Source organism: Acanthochromis polyacanthus, chromosome 13 (genome assembly GCF_021347895.1).
Source record: "Acanthochromis polyacanthus isolate Apoly-LR-REF ecotype Palm Island chromosome 13, KAUST_Apoly_ChrSc, whole genome shotgun sequence".
Classification (NCBI taxonomy): domain Eukaryota; kingdom Metazoa; phylum Chordata; class Actinopteri; family Pomacentridae; genus Acanthochromis; species Acanthochromis polyacanthus.
In genome coordinates, this window is record NC_067125.1 from 6,771,070 (window position 1) to 6,782,820 (window position 11,751).

An 11,751-nucleotide genomic window follows, 5' to 3' on the forward strand; every position below is an offset into this window, starting at 1 on the left:
CTGTCTGTCTGTGTCTGTGTAATGTAATGGATGACTGATCAGCAGTTTTCTCACCAAGTGTTTCCTGTTCCTGCACCAAATGTGCTGTATGCACCATCCTGATGTTTGTAGTTTAGCTGTCTCTGGTAGCCTGTGTGAAAAGAGAAACACTCTAATTAGGACATTACCGACACACATTGTCAGATTAGCAGAATTTTTGATAAGTGTAGGTTCTGAGCTGATTTGTTTTTGTTGTCTGTGGACGTAAAGAAAAACTGGTGGCAATTTGGGGCCATTGACTGACAAAAGAAAAGCAAAAAGATATGAATGGAGAGCAAGGAGGAATGACATTCAACAAACACAAATGAGAAATGCTGTGATTGGAACCATCTGTAGCCATTAACTGGAATCATGAGCACTGTTATAGGACTGTCACATGGTAGATTTGACTGTCCTGAATGCCTTAACTGTCCCACTGACCACTGGTCAGGAAGTTGGAAGCCTTCTCTCTGATGGCTGGAGTCAGCTGCTTTGTGTTTTCTAGGTACTGAAGGATGTAGATGTTAGGGGCCAGGCGCGCCATGTTCTGTTCTCCACATCCATAAGGCATTCTCAGAAGACCATCTATGTTCTGCAGGGCCCGGCCGAGGATGTCACCTGTACAAAAACGCCAAATCACTCAGACACAGCAGATAAAACTAACCCAGTCTGTGATTTGAAATGGATTAGATAAATACATGTTTCAGAGAAATTCTCCAGCATACAGGTGGTCTAACACAGGTCAACATATTTAGAAAAAACAGTTGGTAGAGCACAAAAATGCATAGAATTACTTGTAATTTAATCTATACACCATGACAGTTGTAATAATCCTAATTTACTTTAATAGTTAATTATTGTATACTAGATTTCAGTACGGCAGGAGAATATGAGGTTGACTGTTCATACTGTGACTAGACTTTCTAATGACACAATGTATTTATATAGTGTTCCCACTATAATCAACATTAATTTATTGTAATTGCTGCCTGTAAATTTTGGCAACTTTCTGCTTTTAAAATATGTTAACTGTGAACTGCCAACATATTCAACAAATACCAATGTGTCTTTAATCTTTATGATCCAGAATTGAAAAATAAAAATTGATTAAAAAATGCTTGTACCTCTAAAACATCTAAAACTATAAACAGTATGGGCTAAGGCAGGCTACATTTTTATGAACTGGGAACATTTATTCAAAGGTAAATATGGAAAATGACAAAGTGTATTCTAACTAATATGTTTTAGAAAATAAGAGAAAAAGTGCGGCCAGAAAAAAATTGAGAAAAAAAATATTTAAAAGCATTAGTGCAAAGTTTGGAATAATATTCTTAGCTTTTCTTTGTGTCCTGTTGTGTAAACCACATCATACGATTATATAGTAGCCTGCTGTTCATTCTGAGTCTTATTTTTGCCTCTAAGAAAACATCAGTTTGAGAAAAATGGTATATTTCTGTTGGATTTTTCCAGGAACAGCTTCTAGGAGCCTGTTTAACTTGTTATAGATTGGTTGGCTTAAACAAGGTCAAATGAATTCAGTTTACCCAGGACTGATACTAAAGCGCGGGCAGATCCTTCAATCACATGTTCAGGGAGTTGTAGCTCTATTTCCTCTGTGATAGTTCTTCCTGTGTAAAGACAGAGACAATTATCCAAGTCAATTATAAAGCAATGTCCAATGGATCATGAATTGTAAACAGCCATACTGATAATTAAGACGCCAACAAAGTGAGAGGTCTCTGGGCATCATCACTTATTCTATCAGAGAATAGACGTCTAGTAGTAGACGTAGACGTCTTCAGACTTCTAGCACTTGGGTCTCTTTTCTCTAAGTATTTGATGGGCCAGTGGGTGACCCATAAACAGGAGCTACAGTCCCCCGACTCAGTAGTCATAGGTTGGAGTCCAGCCCATGGCCCTTTGCTGCAGGTCCCCCCCCCCCCTACTCATGTCTGCAGTAAATCATACTGACCGTTGGGGCAGAGCAGCCAGTTATACGTATCTGTCTTCTCAACTCCATCAGCCTGAGAAAAGGAAAAAACGTTTATAAGGAGATTCACAGTCAATTTTATGAGTAAGAAAAATAGTTTGCTTGTATATATATATATATATATATATATATATATATATATATACAGACATACATTAGGGCTGGGACTTTGACGCCTTAATTTCGATTAATTAATTACAGCTGAAAAAGTGTGTTAAAAATAATAACGTATATGTATATTCATTGATCTAACTGTCAACCACAATTTTATTTGAATGGAAAAACTACAGTTATTGTGTCAAATATTGCTATTTGTCAGAACTGCAATTATTGTGATTAATTAATTACAAAGCCTGTAATTAATTATATTAAGTTTTTTAATAGCATCCCACCACTAACATATACATACACATATACACACATATATATATATATATATATATATATATATACTGACAGTCAATAGAAACTTTGAGGTAGAAATGTACAGAATTCTACTTGTAGGGGGGTTGTCATTATTCATTGTGGATTTACTGATGATCTAGTGCCCTGGTAGTTGAGATAATGATGAGTTGTCATTTTGTCATGATTCACTGCACATGGGTTGGTCACTTTGCAAAAGTGAACCAAATACACACCAAGCAGTACTCAGTGAGTATCTGCACAATTTGAGAATGAGTTCTGAAGGCCTATATAAAGGCCCAAAAAAGGCCACCATTGTTAGTCCAGTGAACAGCATCATGCCGCGTCTATCACATGAACAACGTCTCCGGGCACTGGGTATGGTGGAGGCCGGTTTGAGCTACAGTGATGTAGCCAGGCGTATGGGCTGTTCCCAACCCACAATCAGAAGCCTGGTCCAAAGCATGCGCCGACGGATTGCTGCCTGCATCGAAGCAAATGGAGGCCATACTCGGTATTGACTGTTGTGACTTTGTGTTTGGCAGGTGCCGTTTTCTTTTGTGAAATTCTTTATTTTGAAATCATTCTAGCCAATATGCTAAACAAATGATTCATATGAAGAAAATCCAGTTTCGGGCTTCAAAATAAAAATTATGTTGAAAAATATGGTCTCAAAGTTTTTAATGACTGTCAGAATATATATATATATATATATATATATGTATGTATGTATGTATGTGTGTATGTGTGTATGTGTGTCTGTGTGTGTAAAATTTGGTTTACATGGTACCAACCTTTACTATGAGAGATTTAGTGACGGTATCGATGCGACCTCTGTCTGGGACGCTCACAATCTCATTGTTACAAGAAATGTCAGATGTCACGGCCTCAGCTTTCACAGTCACATTCACAGCCCCTAAACAAGATCAGCGGGGGAAATTACTCCAGTATCAACACATTTTGTAGCTTAGACAAATCTCACTGATTTCACAGAAATGAGAAAGAGATGTGCTGGGAAAAGAGAGGAAGCAGTTCTTCCTCCCTGACTCCTTTTAACCCCTTGACGTCTATTATCGTGAATTTGCATCACACCACTTCCATGCAGACTGCAGCCAAGATAGCATATCCATTCCCACAATGCCAGTTTCTTCATATTTAATACGTAGCTACCTCGGAACCTTTTGCACTCACTGGTTTCTCGTAGGACTGGTCGGAGTGGGACCTAATTTTTATGTATCTGTTATTATTATTATTATTATTATTACATATCTGTTCAATGTGTAACACAGAAATTAAAAATCTCCATTTATTTTAGCATCAGCTGGAAAGCAAAAACATGCAAAAGTTGTTAAAAATTTTATAAATAATAATTTCTATAAGTAATAATAAATAATAATTTAATAATAATAATAAATTCAGGCGTCAAGGGGTTAGCTTTCACACCAGAGTGGATTAAAGGCTGAGACCCACCTAAGGTTGTGGGGTTCATGGTCCAGCTGAAGGTCTTGCGCTCATTGCCACACAAACAGGAAGTGTACTGACTACCAGGGAGGGGGGTGAGGGTGTAATCTGAGGAGAGTGCTGGAATGACTTTGACCTGTTCATCAAACACAACAATATATTACTAAACACTTCTATAATACAATAAATCAAACTTTTTTCCATATACAGCTCTCTCAGGGTCTCCTGGAGATACGTCTCTTTGGTCACGTTATTCACCCAACCAGCTCTCGTAAATAGCTGGTCTGGTCTGTTGAGGTTTTTTAAAACCTAAACCAACAGGCTGTTACAACCGTAACTCATCACATAAAAGACTTAACTTTTAATATCTAACAGCTTAATTTACATAAGATACAAAGCAATTCAGCAGGTAGTAGGGGAATGGAGAGCTGCAGATGATGTGTTGGTCAGTGCATTGCCTCGGCTCCCCCAGATAATTTCCTCTGTCTAACCCTGAACCCTACACCAGGAAGGGATGGATGGAGAGACAGGCAGGGACTTCATAGATCTGCATGGTCTATAGACAGCAGTCACAAACAGTGTAGAGTAACACTGAAGTCATTTAAGGCAGAAAGGGACTGTTTTCATGGAAAAAAAAAACCTTCTAAATAAGTAACTTTAATGCACAGATTTGAGATATTAGGAGTTTGATCAACAAGTATGGAGGGAAAATTTACTATCAGGACTTGAAGAAATCTGAAGAACGGCACCTTTGGTTTTAATAAATTATTGTCTTTCAGTATAGAAAAGAAGACTGAATTGTCTGAAGGTGTATTCCACTACAGGGGGAGACTTGATGTTCTCTGTAATAAGATGGAAAAAAATGCAAACATTGTCAGGATTTGCAGGTGGCCAGAAAGATTTAGAAAATATCCGTTTTTTTCCATTATCTCTGGCTCTGACATTTAAGGTATTCATCCATTTAATTCGGAGTGAAATCATTCATGTTCATCACTGATCAATCTCAAGCTAATGAATAAAGTCAGCTTTTTCTCATTCCTCTGGAAGGACAGAAGCTCTGACAGTATATAAGTATTGGTGAATCGCAATTGAAAAATGAATCACAAATGGCATTAAATATTGGATGATTTTACATGAAATTTGGTACATAAATGTATTTTCACCACTGGTTCATCTGGAACTTGGGTGATCCTCTGGCTTTTCATGTTTCAGTCAGTTTGCCGCTCACTTCAGTTAATGACAAACACATACTTGCTAAGCTAACTGCTGTGCTTTGTGTGTGATGCTAATTAGAAAATGACAGTATGCTAACACACTCTATCATCATGTGTCTTCATGAGCATTTGCCAAAAACATTCAGACCAAATAAATGATTCGTTACCATGATGCAGCTTGACAGGTAGTTGAAAACAGTTGCCTTCAGTTCAAAGTGCTCCCCCCGGGCGATGCAGTAGGGCAGCGTCAGCTCTAGGAAGAAGGGCTGGAAGACGGTGATTTGTTTACGAGGAGCCAAACCAAATTCAGGAGACAAACAGAAAGTCTCTGTCTCCCAGGTGGTGATGGTGTCTGGGACAGGGAGGGACACGTCCTTCTTTCCAGATGATCTGGATCAGCAGATACACATAAACACATTTAGTCAGATGGTGAAGCATACTTAAAAAAACAGGTTTGTTAAAATCTAACGGTGAATTACTGTGCCCTGAGAATATCCTGCTGCGTTTTCAGAAAGTAGTACAATTCCATGTTGTTGAAGAAATTCGGGCAATAATTCTCATATATGAAGAAATACTAGAATTCTGAACATGATGCACAAAGACCTTTTCCCATATGCAACCATTTCTAGAATATTTTATACGTTTCCCAAAGTATCACAGACATCCTTAAAAGTCAACGTCTCAGTGGCTGACCAAAATTACCTTCATTACATTTATGTCTTCAATGAGAAAGCTGGAAGTGCATATGGGACCATGAATGTACTCAGAGGTGCTCTGACTTTGCCTCATTTCAAGCTCACCCAACTTCCACTAGGTCCCAAATCCAAGTCTCAGGAAAGAAGGTGCGAACTGTTTCTATTGGTGCAGCATCAGGAGAAGAAGGAGCAGCAACTTCTCCACGTGCTGCTTCCAGTATGGGTGCTGAAGAGCCTCGCCTCCGACTAAAAATACCTGAACAGAAACAAGGAAACTTTTTACCAGAAACAGAGACCAGAAAGCACATTTTAAGTTCAGTAACTATGAAGCATGTGGCACTGGACGGATCAAAACAAGTAACAAAAAAAAGTCACCAAAGCGGTTATGATGGTATTCTCTTCCTCTGTACTGGAGGCATGAAGGTATTTCAATGAGCAAGTTTGTTGCCACCTTCAGTCCTACATTCTAGACAATCCAACAAAACAGAAACATCAAAGAAAGTTCATTACAGGTCCAACAACTTCAACTGTCACATGTAATGATGGCTTCATCTATCTATCTATCTATCTATCTATCTATCTATCTATCTATCTATCTATCTATCTATCTATCTATCTATCTATCTATCTATCTATCTATCTATCTATCTATCTATCTATCGTTCGTATTGTATATTACCTCAAACACAGTGTGAGCATCGTCTGTATCCTGACCAGGAAAGGGAAAAATGGATCTTTTTGGTCTCACATGCAGGCATTCTGTGGCGTCTTTAACCTGATATGGGATAAAGGTTGCCTTCCTGACAGGCAACAAGCTAAATATCTGAAAAAGAAAAAAGTTTCAAAGATATAAACTGACATTTGTTATACATACAAGATTGGACAAGAACATCAAGTGATGTACGATACATAAAATACACTAATAACAGCAATAATAACTGAACTGCAGCTGATAAACTGTGCCTTTGTGCCAGCTCACCTCCCTGAGGTGAAGAAAAGAACACAGTGTGATTTATTGTTCGACTCTGATCCATCCTGTCTCCATGTCAAAGTTTATTTAGAATTATGAGTAATTAATGAATTGACACCTTGAAGGAAAAGTGAGCGAAGTGCTTATTCAGACATGAGGCCAACATGTTCAGATGATGTCATCAGGAAGGAGTGCATGTCTGAAAGGGGTTTTTATTTATCTTATCTGTGGTGAACACCAGCAGTTACCTTTTCTGCATTCAGAGTCTTCCCTGGCTCTTTGATGAGGACACTCTGGTCGATGGCGCTCACACCACACAGAGAGTTTGGGTTTGCCATCAACTGCATGTTGATGTCCTCTCCTGGGACAGCTGAGGACGGTGAAAACTCCAGCGACACCTGACACACACACAACACATCAAACCAGTCACACTTTATTAGTACAGATGTAAACTAATGATGTTGCCATAAGTTCCAACTTTAATACAAGCAACAACACAATAGATCAGATCATTGTTCAGTACATAGTTCAACAGTTAAACTGCCGCAGACAGTGTGACACCTACAACTGTCACAACTGTACAAGTATTTTATGTACTTTTTCTCCTTAAGAGACACCATATTTTAATATAACGCTGCCACAGTTTTACCAGTCACCAAGGTGCAGTTTCTTAGTTTGACCACAAGGGGAGAGTCTACTGAGGTGAGCACAGGTTGTGTTATGGCAGTGCTCAGACAGAAAGCAGCCTGCTAAGTAATGACACCTGAAGTCTCCTGTCTCCCATTTCTCCTGCAAAAAACAGCTTAGTAGTGAGTTTCAATTCATCACTATGCATTCCTACAGACTTAGCAAATCTGTATGCCATGTGATGAAGTTTAGAGAAGGTTTGGAGAAAGAAGATCTGAGGGCTTTATGGTTGCCTACGGCTACGGCTTTGCTAGCTCCCCTGTGAACGAAGTAACAAAATGGTGCCCTGTAAGATATTTTCGTGCATTTTAACAGTAGCTCCTTAACACATATGCCCTTGCTTAAGAGTTTTTATGTTAAGACTGTATTTGAAATGTAGGTTTATGAGATTATTTAGTTGTTGTTAATAGTGCTTTACGGTTGTGTTTATTAATGTGTTTATGAATTTTGTAAATAGGTTCACTTGTGTTTGTAGAAAAAATGTTCAAATGGTAGGAACAGTGTTAGAAACCATTGATTTATGCTAATATGCGGCAGCAACGACAGTGAGTGAGAGAAAATAGAGACTTTGGAGTTCAGTAATTTCGGTCTGCAAAGAGAGCAGTTTGAAGCTCATGTAAAATGTGTTTTGTGTTTTCCCAGCAGTTTGAGTATGTGTTTATGTGCTGTGATGATAACGGGACATTTGTTATAAAAACATTGTGGGAAACAGACATTTTTTATGTACATTATGACAAAGACATAAGTATAAAATCTGTTTAATAAAGACAGAGAGCGGCCAGCTCAGTAATGACACTGGACATCTCCTGTCTCCCTTTTCTCCTGCATAAAACAGGATACATCTTCTGTCAACAGGTAACTTGTCTGAGGCCTGTAACAACAGCGTAGTCAAGTGTTCTGCTCACTTTTCGGGCACATGCAACATTATCATCCATTCCACGTGAGTTGGCTGACTGACCTTACCCTGGATTTGTATGCCATGGTTTCAGAAAGTGAACATGCTGTACCCTCAACATGAATTAACTTGTGAGTAAAGTAACCAGAGAGACTGCACACAGATTGCACCACCACACCACAATGCCTCTAGAGCATCCATGTCAACTCACCTAACCATGATCTGTGTGCTGTCAGCGTCACAAGTGTGAGAAATATTTGTTTACAGAAAATGATTCAATTGAGTAATAGAGATTATCTGTGGATTTCGATAAATGCCGACTATGAAAGAAAAAGTCTGAAAATGTAGACGCTTTGTCAAAATAGAATTTATGGAAGAGCCGTATTGGATTGCATTAGATTGTACAGTTATATCTCAAACAGTGAGGCTACATTTAATGTTTCTGATACATTTTATTTTTCTATTGGAGATAACTAAAAGGGTTAGGGTCAGTCACACTGACCTTGTGACTGAAGCATTTCTCAGTGGAGAAGTCGGCACTGTCGGCAATCACATTCTCACTGGGGAGGACAACAAAAGCCACAATCTGGACCTCTGGAGCCATCTCTGGAGACACCAGCAACTTAAAGGACACCTCACCCTCATTCACTGGAACAGAAAGACAAATATTACACATCACTTTACTTTGAACAGTCATCTTCCACAATTGCTTCCATAAATCAGTTTAACAGGTCAAAGATTTGGAATTTCAAGCCAATCTTTACACACCTTGTTTATTTTTCAATTGAACCTGTTTGTGTCCTTGACTGACGATGGCTCCTCTGGACAAGACCTGAGAGAAAATGACACATAGAATGAGGAATGGACTGGTAACATCTTCATTTCTGTCCATTGAGCAGGTATTAACTTGGTCTGTCTGAGGTTTTTGGTTTCACTAAAAGTATTATTTCTTTAACCAGCACTTTTATTAAATTATTAAATCTGAGAGATTGTGCACATGAAACAGTCCGGAGTTTGTCAACAGCCAGTTTGTGCAATGTGTTTCAGTCTGTGAGTAAAACTGATGAGGATGAAACATTAACGATATCTTCAGCCGGATATCTTTCATGCTGCTAAGACCAGGCACTAAAAAGGACTTCAGTGAACAATAAAATGAATCATCTGTGACATCAGGTGTTGCACTTCAGTGGAGAGAGCATGTAGCTGCAGTAATGCTAATGCTAAGCTAAGCTAACAGACAGAGTGACAGAGCGGTTCAGACTTTTTAAATAACAAATGGATCTGCTGAGGAAAATCTGTCTGCTATATCATTGTAGAGGAATCTGGACACTGAGCATTTTCCACTAAGCTCACGATAGATGAGAATAACACCTGTAACCATGGCAACCGTACAAAAAGATGGCTTTGGCCTCCAAGTACCGATATGATATCAACATTAAATATAGAAAAATGAGACAAGACTAAAATGTGGCACAAAAACAAACAGTACTAAATGTCAGAGTACGTAAACAATCATTTTTCAACTACAGAGGCAGTTTCATAACAGAAATGCGACACTCTTGTGCTGTGAACATTTCTGATATTTCCAGTAGTCTGCTAACGAATGCATCATGTTTGTACTGGTTAGTAAGGATGTCTGGTTCTGTTGTCACTTTACTGTAAAAGCACTAATCTGACCGTACTGAGATCCTGTAGCACTAATTCTGTTCACATCACTGACACAAGAGGAGAAATCACTTTCAAATATTCTGAGCTATAAATCTGAAAGAAACTTCTTTAAGTTTCAACTGTTGAAGCTATAAGTTACTTTACAAACTGAGATTTTTGCACTCAAAACATAAGAGGAACTTTTACAATATGATGTTTAGAAATGATGGAAGCTACCCGACAGTTTATGTATTCAAGCTAAAACCACTCATAAATTTATCAATGAACATAAATCAACTAATTAGCCAACTGACAGGGAGCACTGAAAGGGACAGAAAGAGACTGAAGAGACTGGTCAGGAGCGCTGGTTCTGTCCTGGACTGTTCCCTGGACTCCATAGAGGAGGTGGCTGAGAGGAGGATGTTGGCAAAGCTCACATCCATCATGGACAATCCCTCTCACCCACTGTATGACACTGTGGGGTCTTTAAACAGCTCCATCAGCAGCCACCTGAAGAAGGAGCACTATCACAGGTCCTTCATCCCATCTGCTGTAAGACTTTATAACATCAGCATCACTGGCTGATGCTAACATAAACTGAACTATGTCATATCATCTTAAGCCATGGGAAAATCTCCCAAGCTTGCACTGCTGGCATTTTTTTTTTTTTTTTTGCACTTTTACAGTTACATTTATTCCACAAGCCACTTTACGCTGATGCCACTCATAGTGTAGTAGTACTGTATTTATTCATTTCTTGTTATTCATTCTTGTATATATTGAACATATTATTGTTACTATAATTATTATCATTACTGTACACATGGTTCGTGCTGCTGTGAAAGATGTTTGCTGGTGTAACACTGGAAATTTCCCCTGAAGTGGGGAGTAATAAAGGATTATCTTATCTTACCACTTACCACCACTGATGAGAACAAATGAACTTGAAAATCACTATTTTATAATATTGCATGAGACCAGTAGGCTTCATGCTGGCAGGTCCTGGTAAAGGATAGAAATAAACCTGTTCCACACTAAAATAGTCCCACTGATCATATGAAAGTTAAGTTCAATGGATATCTTCATTAAAGTTATGTGGCAATAAATTAAATTAAAGCATTTGTTAAAAACATCTTCAAACTGTTCATTGTCTCGGGAAGAGAGAACCGGTGACAAGTTGATATCCAACTCACCAGATACATGACATCCACAGTGTCCTGGCGTTCTCCCACTACAACGTACTGGATGGTGATGTCCGCCTCTGCATCACAGGCAAGTGTTTTATCGTTCGCCTTCACCCTCAGGTAGCTGACTGTTTTAGTGTCAAGAGATGGAGGTCGGAACATAGACAGTGTGTGAGATCCAGACTCATAGAAAGGAGTTTTATATGGGGGGTTCTCCAGTGTTGGTGAGCTGCTTATCTACATTGGAAGAAAGAAATATTGTTAGTGGTTGTTTGTGGAAGAGAAGGTTGATAAAGAAAACATTAAACAGTTTAAATATGGTCACTCGTTACAATGGTGGCATCTTGAACAGTTGCAGTCTACTAAGAGATCATTTTACAGTTAGTTTTTAGTCTGTGTTGTTACTTTCATGGCAGCTTTCAGACTAAAAACAAGTAGAAGGGACGTATTCTCATTCCTGAATTAAATGTGCCATTGCAAGATAAAAACAGTATTTTACTGACTAGACAAACCTTTTAGCTTTCAAACACTGTTTTGATCAGTTGGGATGATGTGAATTTTTTGGTAATTGCATCAGCTGCTATATTG

At 38.6% G+C, this 11,751-nt stretch overlaps 1 protein-coding gene across 1 annotated transcript in view; it reads right to left on the reverse strand.

The window, feature by feature from the left end:
- The window catches only part of LOC110965900 (pregnancy zone protein-like), a 72,670-nt gene extending 61,330 nt beyond the window's left edge, over positions 1-11,340 (reverse strand). The window contains 3 exon segments of the mRNA XM_051957539.1: positions 8,925-8,980; positions 9,101-9,164; positions 11,173-11,340. Coding sequence (XP_051813499.1) covers positions 8,925-8,980; positions 9,101-9,164; positions 11,173-11,325 — 273 coding nt within the window. The 5' untranslated portion in view covers positions 11,326-11,340.
- Positions 11,341-11,751: the final 411 nt, after the last annotated feature.